The sequence below is a fragment of the Takifugu flavidus genome, chromosome 6, assembly GCF_003711565.1.
Source record: "Takifugu flavidus isolate HTHZ2018 chromosome 6, ASM371156v2, whole genome shotgun sequence".
Lineage (NCBI taxonomy): Eukaryota > Metazoa > Chordata > Actinopteri > Tetraodontiformes > Tetraodontidae > Takifugu > Takifugu flavidus.
In genome coordinates, this window is record NC_079525.1 from 6131360 (window position 1) to 6152314 (window position 20955).

The 20955-nt window shown below is 44.9% G+C and overlaps 2 protein-coding genes across 4 annotated transcripts; both read right to left on the reverse strand.

The window, feature by feature from the left end:
- Positions 1-91: 91 nt before the first annotated feature.
- Positions 92-6091, reverse strand: akap8l (A kinase (PRKA) anchor protein 8-like). Of its 2 annotated transcripts, none has more exons than XM_057034794.1 (13): positions 5974-6091; positions 5291-5356; positions 4740-4902; positions 3278-3848; positions 2715-2829; positions 2443-2492; positions 2276-2306; positions 2090-2195; positions 1827-1968; positions 1627-1732; positions 1421-1551; positions 1159-1254; positions 92-1030 (listed from the first exon to the last, which is right to left on the reverse strand). In XM_057034794.1, the coding sequence occupies exons 1-13, from the start codon at positions 5996-5998 to the stop codon at positions 617-619; spliced, it is 2016 nt and encodes a 671-aa protein (XP_056890774.1). In that variant the 5' UTR covers positions 5999-6091; the 3' UTR covers positions 92-616. The 2 variants fall into 2 exon arrangements, with proteins under 2 accessions (XP_056890774.1, XP_056890775.1); XM_057034795.1 differs by having other exon boundaries at positions 2715-2826; positions 5974-6072.
- A 340-nt stretch (positions 6092-6431) lies between these two features.
- Positions 6432-19279, reverse strand: LOC130526857 (zinc finger protein GLIS2-like). 2 transcript variants are annotated; one of them, XM_057034838.1, is made up of 8 exons: positions 18939-19279; positions 14497-14552; positions 11388-11578; positions 9903-10099; positions 9551-9721; positions 9337-9470; positions 9115-9233; positions 6432-9034 (listed from the first exon to the last, which is right to left on the reverse strand). In XM_057034838.1, exons 3-8 carry the CDS (start codon positions 11551-11553, stop codon positions 8373-8375), a joined length of 1449 nt encoding a protein of 482 aa, XP_056890818.1. In that variant the 5' UTR covers positions 11554-11578; positions 14497-14552; positions 18939-19279; the 3' UTR covers positions 6432-8372. The 2 variants fall into 2 exon arrangements, with proteins under 2 accessions (XP_056890818.1, XP_056890817.1); XM_057034837.1 differs by lacking the exon at positions 14497-14552.
- Between the last annotated feature and the right edge of the window lie 1676 nt (positions 19280-20955).

The window sequence follows — 20955 nt, forward strand, 5'->3', positions numbered from 1 at the left end:
CCCCATCTTGTGGTCAAAGATGGTACTAGACTTTAAAACGTCGACATACAGATGAACGCTTTTAAAATGTCACAGAAATTACTGCCAGATATAAGGTGAAGCAATGTTTATTCCTTTAGACAAAACATTCCTGCTATTCAATGCCAAGGCCTACACATTTGTGTTCTATAATACGCTAGTTTGATCTCAATACAAAAGTGTGATTTATTCACCAGTTTTATTTCTGTTAGAGTCCACATTGATTACCATATGATATAAATTCTGAATATTTTACATAAATGTCTGATAACCTCGGTCACACCCACAACTGTATGATAAGATGTAAAACCTGTTTTACATGAATGGTTGAAAAATCATCAACAAAAAGGACAGACTGCTATGGCATTATTTGAATCAGATATACACAATAAAAACTTAGTTCTGGACAAAACCAATCAAAACAAAGAAAAACAAAAGGCACAAGTACATGAAAAATGAGCTCAATATTCTTCCCTCCACATCTAAATAATATAAACATGTTAATCCAACACTGGAAGTGGTGGGATTAGGTGGTAAAAAAAGAGTTTGGGATTGTAGGGAACAAATCACTAGAAAAATAGTTCTCAGGGTGCAACAGTCACTCATCATTCTTTTCTTCTTCTTCCGCCACCTCTAATCCTTCATCCTCCAGCTCAATGTGTAACCCTTCCTCGCCAATCTCGTCCTGTACGACGTACCCCTCTTCTTCCCCTCCAATTTCAAAACCTTCATCCTCTTCCTGGTTGTCCTGCTGCTCTTCCTCCTCCACTGCCACCTCCTCCCCTTCCCCCTGCGTTCCTTGCTCCTCCTCTATTTTTTCTTCATCCGCTCCTGTTGCTGCTGGTGCTTCGCCTTCAAACTCTTCTTGACCCGCTTCCCCTTCAGGTTGGACTGGGCCCTCGACCGTCTCGCCACCTGCGGCCTCGGAGATTAACTCCTGTTCAGACCCCTCGATCACCATGGAGTCCTCAGGATCCTGGTCATCTTGGTTACCAGAGAACGGATTCTCACCCTGTTAGCAGAGAGTACAGCACTGAAAAATGTTTCACCCAACAGCAGCCATAAAGACATAAATAAAATTTCCATTTTAACTGATGCTGGTTCTAAGAAATTGGGCCAATGCCATGCTATAAAACAGACCTTTAAGTAGCTCTCCAACTTCTTGCCAATGAGCTTGTGGTTGAGGATGCTACGAGCGACCGACAGACTGGCCCTCTTTGACTGCTCCATCATGCCCTAGAGATGGGAAAAAAACCCAGCCGAAATTCATACATTAATGATACCCTGGTTCTGCATGACCAATAATTCCCACACTTCATTACTTAAGGACTAAAGAATCCTGTCGCTAATGTGAAACAACTATGTTCTTTCTCGATTTTTTTCCTACGGCATGCCAATTTACCTTACGGTTGTAGTTGTGATCAGGTGACTTGATGTGTTTTTGAATCAGGTGGGGCTGCATGGGGATGAAAAGGTCACACGCTGCACAGTGGGCTGCCTCCACCTTCCTCATGAAGTGCTCCATGCTGAGCTCTACAGACATTAGCGTCATTAGCCATTAGAAGCTTGTATCTGTACCTGCGGTTGCCTGTGGCTGTTGCTGCGCACCTTTAGTGAGGTCCTGTTCTCTGTACATCTGGCAAATGGCAGCGCTGTGGTTCTCCATCTGGCTAACCCTCTGCTCTGTCTTCTTGAACTTATTCTGCAAATATTCCTACAAAAAGATCAAAGGGTTTAAAGGATTAGTCTAAGATCAGATGCAACTTTCTTGTCCTTTCAAAATAAGTCCAATATTTTATGAGTTTCACCTGCAGGAAGTCTGTGGTTGGCTTGGACAGCTGCCCTGAAAGGAACTTGAAGTGGTCCTTATGAAAGCGACTGTCCAGGTGCGCTTCCATCTCCTCCTTGTAGAAGGAACGAAACTTGCACACAGAGCATGCAAACATCACCCTGTTCGGGAAAATGAAGGGTTATCCAAAAATAAGTTACAGTAAACTGAATGCATCATTCAGGTTCATGGACAGCCAAACAGGTCCTGAACACCATCACAGAGAGGTAAACATCAGCTCACCTTTCCAGGAAACCCCTCCTCTTCCTCATTTTTGGGTGCTTGTCCACGTTTTGGCCTGGAGACTGTTTACCATGCTGAACTTTTTTCTCCTCTGCTTTAGGTGAAGCTAGTCACAAGAGCAGTTATTAGGTGCACTGTATTTCCAGGATAATGTAAAACGGTGAGAAGGAGCTTCAGGGAAGTTACCTTTCTCTGCATCCACAGCAGGATTTGCTTCCTGAGAAGAGAAAATAAGTCTTTGTTGATTATTTATTTTTAAAAAAAATGCAGTTTAGGGGTTGACTTTGATGCATTAATGACAACTGGAATCTCTTGCTCAAGTTGTCATGTAGATGTGAATGTAACCGACTGACCTTTGGTTCAGCGTTTGTTTCACTGTCATCACCATTTTTCTCAGTTTGCTCTAAGGAAATAGAACACACTCATGTAAAAAGTAAGCATTTCTGATGTGCTTCTTACTTTTACAGCAGACCGATATCACCACCTGGGGATAAATGTTACTGATGCCCAACTCTTTGGTCGCTTTTGTTCCAATTATACATTGAAAAAGACTGGAATTTAAAAATCTACCAAAACCCCCAGAAAAACCGAGTTGAATAAATGATGGATTTTGATGATAAAGTACCTTGTGGAGCGTCTGCAGCATCGCCCTCCATCCTATTTATCTTTGACTCTGGCTCATCAGCAGCGGTGAGGCTTTGCTTTCTCTTCTTCTGCATATCATGCTGAGGCTTTACCTGCTAAATTCAACACAAATTAATCCACAAAGAGGCTTTCCAGGGCCATTAACAGAACCTGGAACCAGTTCTCTACACTGGAATGTCAGGGCCAATTAGAAGATGTAATTTCTTCTCCTAGTGCTATCAAATCTAAAACCTGACAAGGACAAGCGACAAAGGGGAAAAGAAGGAGGAAGAAGGTCATTTAATGTCCCCAAAAACCAAAGGGAAGGGACAGTTATCGCTTGCCGATACTTAAAAGAAACTGGCAGGTCCACGAGGCTTTTCTGACCACGTGAGATAAAGGCTGGTGGTTGAATGAAGCATCAAATAAGTTTGGACTTGTTATTGACAAACCTACACATATACAGGCACTACAGCACATGATGTTGAGTTGCCAGATGGTATCAGAAACAGCTTAAATGTTTCCCAATATCTGAGGAGCTCAGATTTGGTTGGAGGTACTTACTTTGTTGAGGGGTCTCTTGCGGCCTCGCTGACGGCCAGCCCGTGGGCCCCCGCCAAAATGCCTCCCTGGAAAGTCTTGAGGCCCTTGAATGGAACCCTGGTGGAAGCCCCCACTTTCAGGGTACATGCGGTTGGACAGGAGGGATGGGAGCTTTCCTCTACCACCACCTCCCCGCCCGCCTCCACCAATTGGAGTGGGGTCGGGCCTGCGGCTTCCATAACCTCCTCCAACTCCTCGAACTCCGCCACTTCCACCCCTTCTGGGGGAACGTCGGCCTGCTCCAGCCCATCCTCCACCTCCACCTCCAGAGCCTCCTCCCTGGCCACTGGTGAAGGACTCTCTCATATTCTGTCGCATTTTTGCGACTCCATAGGAGGAGGAGGGGCTGCCAAAGCCTCCTCCCCCACCTAGCCCAAATCCCTCTCCGAAGCCTGAGCCGCCTCGCTGGCCCACCGGCATGTTGTCCTCACGAGCATCACCAAAACCATAGCTACTTCCGCCAGATCTGTAGAGATCGCGGGAGGAGGTGAAACCGGAGGGGCGTGAGTCAAATGACTCATACTGGTCAAACCTGCAGGAGGGAGGAAGAGGGTTGACAGAGAACAGCAGAGAGCAGGGGAGGCAGGGACTACAGTCAGGTTTGGAATTTTCCACCTGCTTTTCCTTCTCCTCCATGGCCTCGCTTTCTCTTTTGTTTTCTTCCAATTTCAGAAACCATGTTTGATCAGAAAAGGGTGATACTTATCAACCTAACAATCTGATCAAGGTAATGATTATGGTTACGTAACGTCATCCAACCATGCTCTTTGATGGACATTACACGGTACTCTGCAGTTTCGTGATAAAAGTCTGTCAAAAGAACTGGGGTCTTGAAACTCGCTGGACAAAAAAAATATCCTGGGCAGTCACGATTATGGTAAATTCTTATGCACAGGATGAGAAAAAGTGGGCCAAGTTTATGTATATACCACAGTTATTGATAAGGAAGCGATAATACTACCGCCCATGAACTCATCTCTCTTTTATAACCTAAAACCAGAACACGGGGTTAGGCCATATCGAGGATGAGTTTAACGGAATACAATCAAACGGAGTTTTGAACAAATACAAATGTCAAAGGGTTTTGGAAAAGGATGAACTGTCCCACTGTTGCCAACCAAATTGTGTTCTAAATGTGCAGCTAGTGGGTTTCCCCACTATCAAATGTGGAGTTGTCATATTTTCCCCCAACATCCATGTATGATCACATCCACATGCCACCAAACAACCAACCTGGAGTGTACCCATTTCCATCAGAGACGAGGGTGAGAGTTATCCGTCCAGGCAGGTTGACAGCCCAAATCATTCGATGAAAGGTTACCATGTAAAATGACTACTATCAAAGTAGCTATATCCCTGGTTTGCATATCTAACCAGTACCTGCTCATGAAAGAAGGCAGAGAGGAGAAGACGAAATGATTACCTGTCACATCGAGACCCTTTAAATCCCCCCTCCAACTGAGTGAGCATGTCAAGGCGTTGGTTAATTTTGGCAATGACAGCATCGGCCCCAGTGAGACACCTCTTCATGTGGCCGCCACTTCCATAGCCCCCAAGGCCAGACATTGAGTCATAGCCACCAGAACCTGAAAATATGAGAGGATTCCTGTTACACACCTGTATTTGGTAATTGATGCTGTTTTGAACATCATTTATTGCAAAATAAGGTTGTTAACTAGACAAGAGTAGTTCCTCTGTCTACAACACACCCAGATATTTGTATTATGTTGACATACTGGATTGAAGGCCTTTAACAGCAACACTGTAATCTGTTTAATGAGGCAGGTTCAGCGAGTTTCCACTGGTTTAATCCGACTAAATTAACTGAATTTTACATGCAAAGGTAACTTCCTAAGTAAAAGTATATATTTATGTTCAAGAGATCCTTACCTAATTAAACTTAAATTCTCTACATATTAAAAAGAAACGTCAATTGTGCCATAAATATAAAGACAACGTGCTGTGCAAACGTACCTCTGTTCCCGTTGCCTCCGTTGCCACTGCCGCCTCCTCCTCCACCACCTCCCCAGCTGGAGTATCCTGTTGGGAAAATATAACAATAAAACAAAAATTATATACTACACAGAGACACGCAGACTGACGCCCCAAAAATACCAATATTCAACCCCAGTCTCCGTCTTTATTGGTTGGGGTGTGTATGTCACCTGGAACATACGTTTGACAAATAAAAGCGCGATAAGACCACTACTTGGTGACAATTAGTCTAATTTGCCATTAGGCTGACTATTCTTTTTAGTTTAAATGAAAAAAAAATCGCAATAATAGTAGTTGTAATAGCTTGGGTGGATCTATTAGTGTCGGTTAGTCTAAACTGACTCCATTTTAAAGACAGGGATAGGCCCATTTACGAGACCATTTTAACACATGTGAAACATATGAAAATTAGCAGCCAAGTAAAACAAAATATACGCCAGAGTAGTTTTGATAAACTGATGTCGCCAGCTTTCAAAAATAGCTTCTTAGCAATTAGCTAATCTATCTTTGTTTCACGGTACATTCGGCGATCTACTGAGTGCAAGCTAAATGCTAACACATCAGGCCCGTCTCGGATGCTAACAGAAAACGTAATTAATACAGAATATATGATGAAATGTCGATATGCTTTTTTGTATCTGTAACATAAAATGAATACCTACCAGAACCGAAACCTCTACTATCCATATTTTTATTTTTCACAGACTGTAATGACGATCAAACACGCAACAACAGCTCCCACCGCAATCGTCTTCTTCGTTGGTTAATTTGGAGTGTGGTAAACAGCAATGAGCGCGTCACGCCACCTGTTGTCCAAGACTAGGTACAACAACAATTTCCTCCCATTATTGACTCGCAGCTTTAATACATATTTCACAGCTAACGAAAAGCCCGTTTTCCCCAAATTTCGCATTATTATTATTATTGAATTTCATCATATATATAAAAACTTACATCTTTTTACTTCAGTAAGTGCCCCAACTCCCATCATTTGTAATTGTTGTTTATGGATATCAACACTGACAGATCCTGGTGACCATCCCTTTATACATGGCGCCATAAATAGATAGCAGGAAATTAAATCCTTTGTGGATGTATTTCACAAATAGTCACAAACAGATTTGTTTTATATATCATTTATTTACTTACTGCCATGAAGTCACGATAAAGTTTCTAAAGTGTTGCAGTGGCCCTGATGCAAAAACACATCCGTTGTCATGTTATTGAGTTTCAGTTGTCTAAAAATAACAAAACTTTACATTTGTGTACATACTCTCATATATAATGTAATATAATGTCAGTTGAAACACAAGGCACTTAGACACATTTTGAAATACTGACTGGGATAAATAAATGTGCAAAGAAAGAATATGTAATACATCAACACTGATACTGGCCACAGTTTGGCCATTGTCAAACATTCACTTTTTAAAAAAAAAATACTAGAGCAACAGTTTAGAAAATATGTCTCGGCCATCTGTTTCTTTACTGTTCTTGTTTCTGAGTGGCTGCTGATCCCACAGAGATCATTGTCTTGATATGATGAAGCAAAAAGCTAAACTGCATGCGAGACAGTTAATCTAAAATCCTCATCCAGTTTTTGTCAACACAGATTTATGTGCTTTTTCCGAGAGAGGTGGATATGCAAACAAGACAGGTCACCAGTTAATTGCAAGGAACACACACATACACACACCTATGAGCAATTTTAAGTCTTCAGTCAAACATTCCAACTAACTGGGAAAAGCCCTGCAGGTACGGGAGCAACATGCATAAAGGCTCCAACTGGAACTGAACCAGGAAAAGTGAGAATTAAGAAACGACGGTTGACGTTCCTCTAATCTGATGTGAGTTCTTCAGAAAAAGGTTTATGATCAAAACCAAAGTGGGCTCCATCATGGAGCAACAATATTTACGAGTGGAGATGATTGAGGATAGAAATCAAACACATTGTTTCCTTTGCTTTGAGGCGACGAACCGATGCACTAAACTCGTATTTTGCTCATAACGTCACAAAGGAGACAAGGAGTCAGGGATGATGCCTCGTGGTGTTGACTGAAAACAGGAAAATGAGATAAAGTAGCCTCTGATTTGACTTTGAGAAGAAATGAGAAAGTAATTTTAACCAAGCTATAGATGTACCTGTGAGTTTTCATCTATTTTGTCTTTTGTCTCTGTTGAAGATTGGACAGAACACAACTTTCCAAGGGTTGTTTACTCTTGCGGTTGTAAAAAAAAAACCTTGATATAATCTCCCTGAGGACGACGTTATTGTTGCGCTGCTGGTGAATGAAGATGAATGGGATGTTTGGACTACACACATTTGTCAGTGCTTCTGACTGAGAAGTGGAGCAGCTCCACTGGTTTCACACATTAAAACTTTTATATATTTGTCCTTCTCTGGTTTTTGCTCTGCCCTTCACCTGCAGCTGGAGCTTACGTCCTTTGTCAGATCTTTGGCACATATTTTAGACCAGCCTACATCGAAATGTCAAGTTTAGCTTCCGTGTTGTACACACCAGTCCACTCATACTGGTCACTGTGATGTTACAGAGAAGAATCTGGCGTAAACTGCAAAAAACACTGTTTCCCTGTCAACACCTCGACCCAGTTCCAGAAAATTCACTCTCATAGACAAAATATCTAGACAAAATACTTTGTTCCTTGAGTGCTTTGCTGTTCGATCTGAGTCAGCTTTTCATTGGTCTATGATTAATAAATGGCAGAAAGAAGACCTCGGTCACAAAGGTAACTGAGTGTCATAGCTATGGAATGGCTTATAGGCATTTTAACATGTCACAAGACAGTGATTTATATCAGAGAGTATACGATAGCTGAAACATGCATAGTGCTAACACATTTTGCGACCCAAAAGTAGTTTAGGTTTTGTACAATCAACAGAGACCTTTGTGGATTTCAGTCAGCCGGGCTGTCTACAGTGGTTCCTGGTTAGCTTTACAGATGATGTTGACCTTTGGGCTCTTGCGAGAACACAATTGTTCAGCAGGGTGTGTAAGCTTGTGCACTCAGACAGATCTTCAGACATGATGTCAAACACTCCCTAGCTGACAACAGCTGGTTTAAGGAGGAGCGCACTTGGAGGAACTACCACCCAGGACAAGCGGTCATGTGGTCTGGACCGCTCTCCTGCAGACAGATTCAGGACTTCCCCCTCCTCCTCCATCTCCTCTTCCTCTTCTCTTTCCCTCCCACCCATGTGTCGAATACCTCTTAGAGCTCCCAGCCCCAACATGGATGTGGGGCCAAAATGTACCAGTGAGTCTGAGAGTCCCAGTGGTCCCAAGCCAACTCTTCCTCCTCCCATGGGGAAGAGCGGCAATCCTGGGTGGCCCAGAGCTCCGGTGTGGCAGAAAGCTGAAAGTGGCAAAGATGTTCCCAGGCCTCCGAGGAGAGTTGCAGAAGCTCCGGGGAGGATGACGCTGGCCCTGCCTGCTGACGGCAGTTCTGTGGGGCTCTGGTGGCCCGGCTGGCCCAAACCGGATCCCAGTCTATTTGAAGGGCCCTGCTCCTGGGCAACAAAATGCCCATGTGCCTTGATGTGCTTGCGTAGGGAGCTTGGATCCGTGTAGCGCTTCAGGCAGCCAGCCATCTTGCAGTAGTAGGGCTTGTCTATGTAGTGGGTGCGGGTGTGTTTGAATCGGTCGCTGGAGTTTGAGTATCGTTTGCTGCATCCCTCATAAGGGCAGATGTAGGGTTTCTCTCCTGCCGGTAAAACAAGCAAACTTTTAGCATTTGTGCCCGACGATCATGCACCCGGATCAGGTTATTGTTGGGGTCCTCACCTGTGTGTGAGCGGGTGTGGATCTTCAGATTCTCCAGACGTGAGAAACTCTTGTTGCAGGTCGGACAGTTGTGCGGCTTCTCGTTGGTGTGTGTGCGGATATGAATCAGCATTTTGTACCTGTAACACCAAAGATCTCTTAGTTATTCTTCAAAGATTCCAGCTTATTTAAATGAAAAATATCGACATTATCTGCACGCAGAGAGCTCAGATTTAGACTTACCTGGCGTTAAAGCCCCTCCCATTCCGTGCACACCCCTCCCACTGGCAACAATACCCAGAATCCTTTTCGGGCTTGACATGAAAGTCATTGATGTGGTCCACCAAGTCCTGCAGCGAGGTGAAGAGCTGATGGCACTGAAGAGGAGAGATGAGGTAGATATTGTAACTCAGATTTGATGGTTTATGTGGGTTACGAGGGTTGACCTTAACTTTACCTTCATCCAGCGACAGGATAAAGACGACTCTGGAGAAACCGGCTTCTCTCGGTTCTGGCCAACAAACGGGGAGGAGGGAAAATAGGCCCTGGGCGGACTTCCGACGGGCAGATAGAACTGGTAACCCTGTGGTGAAGCTCTGCCCTCCACACCTCGAGAAGGAGCTAGTTCCTGAAAAGAGAACAAACTTGAGACCGGAGCCAGTGGGGGAAAAAAACTCATTCACAAAACTCGTCTATTTCCTGTCAAATCTATAAACCAGATGTTTGGATCAGAGGACTCTTTATTCTTGGTAGAGTCTAAGCACGCAACAACGTTCCTGCAGTCTCCATGTGAGAACTCCTGGACTCACCCGTGAGAAGAGGTGTGGCTGAGGGCTGCTGCTGCTGCCAGGGGAGTCCAGAGGGGAGGACGGGGAGAGTGAGGAAGGGGAGGAAGGAGACGGGGAGAACGAGGAGGTGTGACGGGAGGAAGGTGACAGGCTGAGGTCCAAGGCAGGAGCTGGACTGAAGCACAGTCCTGGTCGATCTTGAGAGGGAGACTGAGAATCTATTCAGAAGAGTTAAAGATATTACAATAAATGTGGCTATTTGTTGTATATTTTATAAAGACTCGAGTTACGAAAGCGTGATGATTCACTGATGAGTAATTTCCTGTGTCAGCTGACCTTCATTGACTGCTCCATCCTTTCAGTACAGTCATCCTTGAATCACAGGACCCATTTGGAAACCACATTTCCACTAAAATTGCACTTTTTTCAAATGTTAAATGGAAAATATTATTACACAAAAGGTGCGGCGCATCTAGCTTGGCGGTGTTTTGACATGTGCACCACACAGCTCCTTTTCACAACAATGGCAGCTCCTTTGAGCCACCACACTGGCCTCGCACTTTACAGCACAGGACATTAACAATGTGTGAGGATGAAGGTTGAGTGACAACAGCTGGACTGAAGATTCTCAATAATGGATGATTTTGTAGGATAGACTAAGGACAGGCTAATGTTCTAGGGCTCAAATTATCAAGCATCAAAGTTCTATTGGATTAAATGAACCTTGAGGGAAATGGAGGACGTGGCCTTGCTCCAAACCTTTCATAAACATAAATTCTCCCTCTACTCTAGAATACATTTGGACCAGTATTACTTCCAAAGGTCTTTCTTAGCGGGCTGCCTGCCCCATAAGAAAGATGATGGTGAACCAAATTGGCTTTAACTTCATTCTGAATCCATTTTTAGAAAAGAACCGAAAGGGCAAAGGGACATTTTCAAACACATATTATTTGCATTTTTGGAAAACGCCAATGATAAATCGTCTATTCAGACTGTCTCAGGAGCCGTAATGAAGTTATCGTGGAGGGCTTCAGGTTAACATCACACCCTTCTTATTATAAGCTTCAATGATGAAGCTGCAGACAATGTGTGTTAGAGGCCAAACGGGTTGCCCTTCATTAGATTTACAAAATTAGGTTAAACATAAGCGAGAAGACAGACAGGATCTGCTTATCGCATTATCATGGTGAGAATGCTGAGGAGATGTGTGTGTAGATTCTCAATCATCCAGATCATAGTTATTCAAGTAAGATCTCTGTGTCGACTGGAATTGTTAAGGTTTTTCTTGAAGATATTTCGCCTTCTCTCCAGGAGGCTTCTTCACTTCTAAACTCATTGAGGGCAGAACTTGAAAATAGCCCTTGTCAACCATTAGCATGCTGATGATCTGGGTGGTCATCTGAGAGTCGTCTCATGAAACAGTGTGAACTTTTGGATTTTGAACAGTGTGAACTTTTATAATAATAATCCTGAGAAGAGGTCCCCACTGAAGGGCTTCATTTGTACCTGGGGAGGAAGGTGGAGAAGGAAAGGTGGAGCATAGCAGTCGTGGTCGTGTGGCAGCGAGAGGAGGACAGACGGAGGAAGAACAAGGCCTCTTCCCAAGTCTGAGTGGACCATCTCGTCGTCTAGAGGGTAACTTTAAGTCAAGAGGCTCGTCCAGGGACAACATAGCTGCTGGTGGTTCTTCTGCGTACCTAAGTGGAGAGACAGCCACAAATTCAGATCAACCTTGAGTCAATAACTTTAGTCTGTATTTGACAAATATTACTTTACAACTTTTTGTCAGTCTTCTATTATACCTAGATTTTAGGGGGGTTTACTGCACTGCCCCCTGCAGGTCGATGAGTGTAAAGATCACAGATAAAACCCACAGTGGAACTCGCTCGGAGGGAGGAAAGAGTAAACCCAAACTGTCAAGTGGAATACATCAAACTCACATATAAAAGCTCTGAACTGGAATCGAATTTGGAACATTCTAGCTAAGCGGCTATGCTAAAACCTGCAGACTTTCTCAAGACGTCCAGCTGTGGCGCAGGAGTTGTTAGCTTTTTAAAATTTTTTGTTAGCTACAGCAAGAACAGTAAAAGTAGGTAGCTGTTCCCTTGCAACCGGAGTTTTTGGTGTAGTTATTCTCGCTGCCAGAAGGGGGAGAGAGAGAGTCGGCTTTAATGTTTAAGTTTAAAAAGAAAGAAACATTACATTCATGGACAAAAACTAAACAAAATTTGCTCGTTCAGTATTTTTCCAGTATTTTCCCTCCCCAGATAACCTTAAAGGCGTCAGACACGAGTTGCATCTTTATCGCACAACTGCTTAATCTTTATTGGCCATGCAATGCTAGCTGGCAGCGGAATATTATTAATTTACATTCAGCGGTTGGATTTCCAAGCAGAGTCTGGTATTCTCCCAGGCATCTTTCCAGCCGCCTGTGCACCTCTTCAACTTCTAAACTCGCCGTCGCCACAGATTCTTCCACCACAATCACCAACAGGATCCCACGACATAATATGAGGCAGAGGCTAAACCACAATGAAGTCAGTGTTTAGGTTCATCTGCCAGTGTGCCAGCTACCTCACCACACTGGTTTCACATTCCACAGCAACCTCACACGCACATTCACGCACACATACTGTTATTTGTGATGGCATGCGCATATACGAAACCATATGCATCCAGGCACGCATTCAGACTTTAGTCTTACCAGGAGACATGCACAAAACTTGTAACCACACGTGAGGTTCCCCCACCACACACACACACACACACACACACACACACACACAACACACACACACACACATACACACACACACACACACACACACACACACACAGACACACACACACACACATGTGCGCGCACACACAAACAGGTCCTCCCCCCTTTTCCCTCAATGACCTGCGTTTGGGCAACATGCCCAGACCCTCTTATGGATCCCCCAGTGCCTTGCAAAACACACACGCAACCATTCACATACGCACACAAACACACACGCAGACAAGGTGCCGTGCACATGCAGGGAGTAACCTTTCCCCACTCTTGCCAGAGTTTCGGCGTATTTCCTAAAGTCAACTTCAATCAGCAAAAAGTTTTGGCCCGAAGTTGCCAAAGACAATAACATGGCCGCCGAGCGTTTTAATGCATTTTACATGGTATCACGTGGTCGAGCAGCACTGGAGAGAAATCTAGACATATAAAAATGTGCATGTGGATGTAGCTGCCTCCACATCTGTAACACAGTATCCACACGAGAGTCTGCACTCCTCTCACAGGAAGCCTCTGCTTGCACGACGCCCTGATGTGGCCTCTCCCTTCTCATTTTTACCCCCCCCTCTCTCTTTCTCTCTTTCTCCCTCCTTCCTGTGGTTTTCCTCTCCCAGTCCTCCAGCAGAGCATACCTCTCCCGTTCTCCTCCCCTCTCCTCTGGCCCACTCTTTTTCTTCTCTTCCATTTTTACTCTGCCGCCTCTGAGTTTCCCTTTGCTTTTATTTCCTCCGGTTTGAACTTCACGTCTTGAACGTGCCTCGGCCCCATTTTTCCTCTCTCGGGTGTAAAACTAAGAATAAATCGAATGTCATTTTTCTTTTGAAGTGCCAGAATGGATTTCGCTGAATTGGGGGTGGGGGGCTGAATACACTGAAACAACATCAGCCCTCATTTTTTAGCGGATACATCCTTTGATCCCTCCATCCCACGTCCTTATAAGGTATTACGCAATGCCAGTGTAAAAGCAAGGAGGATGACGGGGAGGGGGCTTGTTTTCGTTACTTTCAGCCACAGACTGCAGGAGAGAATCGGGAGGGGATTCTAGCACGAATTTAATCGAATTGGCTGAAACTGGACACCCTGTTTGCAGGGCAAATATCAGGGAAGATGAAAGAGAACAAAGGAAGAAAGGACTGCGGACAACAAGGGAAACACACAACGCAGAGCCCAGAATCTCAAGGGCCGAATGCAGCCGATGCAGACAAACTGCATCCATGGCGGTGAAACGGAAGTTTGCCGCCGGGTGTTTGCAACTCGTGAATGTGCTGCAGCTTTTCTATGATGTCAGCTCTAGTTCAGGAGAGGACGAGAGCGAGCAATGAAAACAGGCCCCCCGACGGAGAAAGATGGAGGCAGAGAACTGTGGGAGTCAGCTGTGATCTGCCTCCCTTTGCTTCTCCTCACACGTTTCCCATTATCCAGTATCCCCCCCCCGCCCCCTCCCAGCAGCGCCAAGTGATGCAACGTTGCAGAGCAAGTCTGCAATAACTGTCAGGCGAGCCTGCAGTGTCTCTCGTGTCGACACTGGCGTCTTTACCATTTAGGAGGTGGGCGGCGGCGGCCCTCCGAAGCGGGGGAGTCATCTCTCAGGATAGGGATTAATTGGTTCTCGACTAAAAACGCACTTCCCTGACACTGTCCAGGCCTTTAAAAACCTTGTGGCAGCTCATTACATGCACGTGTTTTGCCCAGATTAAGCGTGTTTTCTGTTGATTCGGTTGGCTGAATGTTCACACGTGACGCGCAAAGGCCGAGCGACCCCAACGACCAACCAAACCCGCTCATAAAACAGAGCTGAGAAAAAAGATGAAAGGGGCAAAATTTCATTTGGGAGGATGAACCTACTTTGCGGGTTGTGCAGATTGTGATCTGATCCATCGAACCGCTTGCCCAGATGGGGACTGCATTAAAAAAAAAGTTAGCATAGTTATTAAGTGGAGGGTGGGGCCCCACTGAGGCACAATAGAGAAAACAGTGTTTCGTATTCTGAAGTTCTGAACGAGCCTTCCTGGTGACTGGTTCTGTGGGTGGAAATCAATCGACATGGCGTAATTAAAACACAGCAGCGTGGCTTCATTCTGCCTGGCTTTTGCATCGGGAGCATTCCCTCCTGTCACGCAGTAAGACTTTCCCTTAACTGCTTAGGAACACACAATTGGCACATTCTAAAAATCCAAATGTGATTCCAATTAGAGAGGGAATTTAATGAATTTGTAGTTTATATTTTTGAAGCGACAAAAAGATGGTTATCATTAGCGTGAGGAATCCATGAGCCCTTGGCCAGAGATGACACAAGGCTGATGAGTTATTGGGTGGTGAAAGTCATGCGTTGGGAAGAAGCGCAGGAGCTGAAAGGCGAGACGTGAACCCGGACCCTGGTGTTCAGGCACAAGGGTCCAGAACATCTAAGTTCATTCATTCAGATGTTTCAGCACAGAAGGTTGTAAAGGGCGTTCATCCCCCATCCTCCAGGAGCGGTGGGAAGCAGTGCCAACGGGCCGGATCCACATGACCTCCCGGTCAACGGTACCGGATGGAAAACACCCTGATTAACCTTTTGGTTTCTGGGACAAACCCACACATCCATGAAAAGCAAGGCCCGAGTTGGGGTTTGATCCCAGGACCTTCTGACTGTGAGGCCATTGAGCACCACGCCAGTGCGGTTTCACATCACCTCCCACCCACCCCTGCTGGCACCATCGCTCTGTGGAAACTACACCCCCCCATCGTGATCTGGGACCATGACACCAGCCACCACACAAACCTCTTCTTGTTGTTTCTCCCTCCATCTGAGGGGCAGTGGAAAGAGACCCACGGAGAAAGAATGTCAAGGATGGGGGAAGGGGGGGGGGGCGCTGTTGTCGTGGGTGGTGTTGAACGTAGGAAAGCAGGGGGAATGAAAAGAAAGGAAATGAAAGACAGAGAAAGGGAGGAGGTGGAGAGAGGCGGACGGAGAGGGGGAGAGAGAGAGAGAGAGACGTGTTGTTAACCTTTGAGACAGCCCCAAAAAGCTCTCCGGTTCTCCGCCTCCGTCGCCCCTTTTCATTTTTTTTCTTTCATGTTTTTAATTTCTCCCTTTTTCCTTTCTCTCATCCCTCTTTCATTCCTTCAGCTCTGTCATCCAGATCTAAAACACACAAACACATGTGCCTTGCATTCCTATGTGCAGAGCAGATTCACCCAATTTGTTTACACTGCGTATGTGTGTGTGTGTGTGTGTGTGTGTGTGTGTGTGTGTGCCAAGCCAGTAAATAATAACACATTCCAGCTGCACTGTAGGCCGTTCTTCTCATTCTTACTGGAGAAACAAAGAGGGGGTGAAAGGAAAAAGGCTATGAAATGTGAGGGCAATGAGCTCAAAATTATGGACATTATGAGCCCTGCAGGTCTAAAAGTCAGTGATTTGAGCCCTCATAAAAGGTTAATACAACAAACATGGAGGGAATAGATGCCACACAGGTAAGTAAGCCAGTTTTCCTTAAACAATTAGGCCTAATGGTTATTGTGGCTTCTGGACGCAGGAGAAAACAAGCTAACGTTTTAGCCTGACTCCCTTAATTTGCTTGAAAAAAGCTGAAACTAATTGAGGCTGATCCTTAAGAAAACGTTCTGCAGATGGAAGACTGGAATAAAAACAGGACAGTGAAGGAGTAGAATCGTTCTTTCCAAACAATTATCTATTATTTATCCTGAGAAGGAAACTTATAAATCAATTAAATAAACCGTTAAAAGTCTATTTTATATAATGCAGGCGGTCTGTTCAGCTCTGCGGGTGTACATGCGCCCCCAAACGGTGCTACTTGTTGGGGTATCGTCTGTTTTTACGACCTTCAACCAGAGGTCATTGGGCCAGAAGCAGGAATACACCTCCTGAGTACCGGCGAATGTGTTTGTACTGCCATCACAGAACCTGCGTTGACCCGAGATCAAAGGTGACATCAAACGACAAGAAAGAAAAAAGAATATTCCCACTATCGCCTGGTCTCCAGTCTCATCTTTATTCCATAATCATCATTTACGCCTGCAACACGTTTTTACTTTAAGTCCGTTTCCTTTTCTTCTCTGCTCATGATTCTTTTCTTTGCTGTTTGTCAGACTTTTTTTGTTATTTTTAAGAGGGCCAGCAATTTGTTCCTTCCTTAAACACAGAGCAGAACGAGTCTGAGGGAGGGGAGAAGGAGGGAGAGAGAGAGAGAGAGACGGAGGCCGGGGAGTGATGTTGGGGGGGTGCTGGGGTGGGGTTTGTGGAATTCACTCTATGTTTGGTTTGGAAGTAAAGGCCCAGTGCTGGACTCTCAGGAGAATAATGGAAAAGAGAGGGAGTAGAAAGGGAGGTTTATGGATGTGTGTGCACCCTCACAGGTGGTCGGCACGCTGACGGGAGGCCGTGTGTGCACTACTGTTTGTTTAGTGCACTGAGCATGCGTGGACATTTCTGTGTTTATTTGCAGATGTTGGCACGGAGGCTCGCGCGCTTTTAGCATGTTAGGATTCAGAGTAGGAGGTAAAAACGACATTCCTGGAGGAAGAGGAGGAGGAGGAGAAGAAAAAGGAAGGGGGAGACGCAGGGAGCCAGTGGTTAGTTAGTGGTTTGAAACTAAGAGGAGAAAAATGAAGGTCTGGTCCAGGGCTGGGTCCAAAAACCCCACCACAAACAGTCTAAGAGCCAAGGGGAGAGGAGAGCGCCAGAAAAAAAGGAAATGTCAAAGAGGAGACCCGGGCCTCCACATCTCACCCTCTTCCCTTATGAGGGCTGCCTCCGCCGCAGGGGAGGAAAGTGCTGTTCTCTGGGTTGAACCTGCTGAACCCAACCGAGTCTAACAGAGAGCAGAGACAGCAGAGGTCCAGGGGCCTCGGTGACATGGAGGGGCTTCAGTGGGGGTCTCGGGGCGGAAGAAAGGCTGAAAATGCAGTGATGCACAACTACAACTGCTTAAATGTGATATTTAGTGAGCAGAACAGGCAGGTGCGGACGTCTGAAGAGGTCGTTATTTACGTTGGCCTTTACATTTGGTTTTCTCTCTGCGTCACTAAATTATTACCATCTGGGCTGCTTTCATTTTTATTCTAAAAGTGTCAGTTTCTGCTTGTTGACTTACATTTTTAAAAAATAAAGATGGCTCTGAATTGATCTTAACCTACAGCCTCGCTATCATTAAATCATGAAATCATTTTAACACACTTAAAACACTTTTTAAGGTTATATTTGATCTACTCTTCCTTCCACCGACTTTCCTTTTTACTTGTATCCTATTTTCTATTTCTTTCTGCTAATTTTCATTCTTTCCATCCTTCCTCCAGTTTAAAACACACAAATTTGCGCTTCTATATTTGAGAGGACTTTCCTGCATTCCCCTTACCCCAACCTACGCAAATAAATACCTGACCTTTGACCTAAACCCAATTCAGATATTTCAGAACGCCGAAATGTCTCATTTCCCAAAAATGTCCCCCATTTGCCAGTGAAACGTGGATTCCGGTCCCCGCTATGTAACATGTTTCAGAACAAACACACAGTCTGCGAGCCATACTCCCACCCTTCGGGAGCCTGTGTAGTTGGAGTGGGCTGTAATACTGACGCACCCAACAACAACAGAAAAATTCACCCCAGCGCGTCCATCCAACCTCCAGAGAAAAACATGATGCAACCAGAGTGCAACCTTCACACACCACGACCTTTTCACCTCCAATCATAGAGATTTGGGGGTGGGTGGGTGGGTGGGTGGGGGTGTATAATCTCACGGAAGGCTCCTGCTTGGGTCACCCTCAGAACCTGCCTCCTGGGACCCCGCAGAGATCCAGTCTGGACTGGGAACAGCTGGACGTTCTCTGGGGTGGGAGGCGTCCCATCGCTGGTGTCCCGAGGGTGGAGGGAGGTTAAAGCAGGCCTCCACGAAGAAGAGCAACAGGTTGCCACCAAATCAAGCAGGCGACTACAGTTTCTGATGTGCAGCGTCTAACTGGGCTTTCTTACTGGGAGAGATGGGAGGGACAACCAGTCAAAATTAAATGGATTTAATGTGGCGAAAGTGGAGAAGACGGAAAAAAGTCTCATTACAGCCACACATCAAAAAAAAAATTTGAAAAAAAGAAAAAAAAAGGTGGAGGTCAATGAGAAGGAGAAAAATAACCAGATGCCACCAAACAAACTGGACCTGTTCCATTTAAGAGTTCTGATAGATAGATAGATAGATAGATAGATAGATAGATAGATAGATAGATAGATAGATAGATAGATAGATAGATAGATAGATAGATAGATAGATAGATAGATAAATAACCTTTACCTCTGCTCGCTGCCGATGCCTCCAGAAAACAGCACTAACCAGCAGAATCAGACTTCTGTCGTTTTCCGAACCATCTTCGAATATTGATCAGTTGTTGATTCTGTTTCGAAAGCAAATATCCTCCCGGACGGGGGTCGTTCAGTTGCGCTGGGGAGTGTGGAGGCAGTTCTCAGAGAGGAGACTGAAAACTCGTGTCTACCAAAGGTTTACTTTGGGAAAAGTCAAGCAGGATTCTAAAGTAACGGTCACCGGTGGAGGAATGTCAGGTTCGCCGCGCAGAGGAGGATACGCTCTCCGGGAGGCGCGTCGCCCAGTTGCGACGCTGGTCAACTGAAACTCCAGCAGCGGAGAGGAGGGAAGATACTGGGGGGAGGAGGAGGAAGAGGAGGAGGAAGAGGAGGGAGGGAGAGAGGGAGAGAGAGAGAGAGGGGGGCGTCACATATCGGTGTTTGATTGCCAGTACTGACATGCTTGAAGCAGCAATATTTTTATATAAATACTGACACGTGTTCCAGAGCCGCAGGGAACAGTTAATTCCTCTTAGCACTGTGTTTGATTTTGAAGCGTTCTGGCTAGTTTAAACATCAGTTTATAACATTTAAATTGTAAGGTTAAAGGGTGGTGAAAGGGTGGAATAATAATTTGAATCTATACTTATAATATCCTTGCGATGAGCTGGAAACGAGTCCAGGGCGTACGTCTCAGATGATGATAATGATGAAGATGATGGTGATAAATTCCCGTTACTCCGATATAGGTACTTCACCATCATGTATTACCATCATTTATATCATCATCATCATCATCATCATCATCATCATCAGAGACGTACACCCTAGAGCAGAGGTCGGCAACCCAAAATATTGGAAGAGCCATATTGGACCAAAAAAACAAGAAACAAATCTGTCTGGAGCCGCAAAAAATTAAAGCCTTATATAGGGCTTATAATAAAGGCAACACATGCTGTAAGTGTCTATATTAGCTGTATTAGCCTACTTTCCAAATGATAATAAGGCTACAAATACATAATGAGCGTTCATGATTAAATGTTTATTTTCCCTGCAGCGCATCCTGGAGAGAATGAGGCACCACGTGGCCACTCTGCTGTGCGATGGAGCTTTAAGTTTAACTTCCATTATAATGAGATGTTGAAATTAAATATTTATTATACACATTTATACAGCATTGGAGAACTTTAAGAATGTTTGTCACGTTTTTCCTCCTGCAGAAATTATATTAAAACAATTTCCATTTTCATATTTTTGAAAAAGCTCCAGGGAGCCACTAGGGCGGCGCCAAAGAGCCGCATGTGGCTCCAGAGCCACGGGTTGCCGACAGCTGCCCTAGAGTCAGATGATGGTGATAAATTCCCGTTACACCGATATAGGTACTTTGCTTCCCTCTAGCGGTTAGAAGTGATAACTCACTTTTTTACCGAATGGGTTTGCAGGTGCCGGTTTGATGTCAATACAAATAGAGCAAGATATTATTTGTCTTTGCCGCTTGATCGTTTTGAATATTTAATTCTGTTTTAAGTCTCTTTGACTGTAAAAGTCTGTATTTTTCGAACGAAAATGTTGGCCTGATGCAATTTAATTTCCCATTCTAACCTGCCGCCCCCACCCGCAGCAAACAGATCTGAAAGCTGATTTGTTGGCTTGGCCAAAGGTCTTCTCTCTCATTTTTGTGTTAATCCCTTATTTTTACCCCTTAGAAAAATGTAATAAAAAAAATGGTGAAAAAAGGGAAATGATATCCGTATTTAATTTATTGGTGATTCTGTGATTCAAATGTGATTCAACGAATGACCTAAGTAAAAGAGCCCCATCAGGCCCTCCCTGGACTGATTGGGGAGATTTGCTGAGTGCTACACAGGCAGAAGCTGTCTAAAGATCTTTAAGTTTGCTTGTTGCAACAGCTCCAACAAGAGGAACTGAAGTTTGTTACTGGTGTTCAACTCGTCCTCGCTGGTGTCGGTGCTTAGTTGGTTAAGGTCGCACACCCAATCACACTCCAA

Bases quoted from the DNA above. Each gene is read 5' to 3' on its own strand.
- akap8l (XM_057034794.1), bottom strand. From the start codon at position 5,998: ATGGATAGTAGAGGTTTCGGTTCTG. The intron at 1,733-1,826 runs GTGAAACTCATA...ATCTTTTTGTAG, and splicing joins CAACCACAGACTTCCTGCAG to GAATATTTGCAGAATAAGTT. The intron at 1,031-1,158 runs GTCTGTTTTATA...CTCTGCTAACAG, and splicing joins AGTTGGAGAGCTACTTAAAG to GGTGAGAATCCGTTCTCTGG.
- LOC130526857 (XM_057034837.1), bottom strand. From the start codon at position 11,553: ATGTTGTCCCTGGACGAGCCTCTTGACTTAAAGTTACCCTCTAGACGA. The intron at 9,722-9,902 runs GTGAGTCCAGGA...TTCTCTTTTCAG, and splicing joins AGCCACACCTCTTCTCACGG to GAACTAGCTCCTTCTCGAGG. The intron at 9,234-9,336 runs GTAAGTCTAAAT...TTGGTGTTACAG, and splicing joins GGGAGGGGCTTTAACGCCAG to GTACAAAATGCTGATTCATA.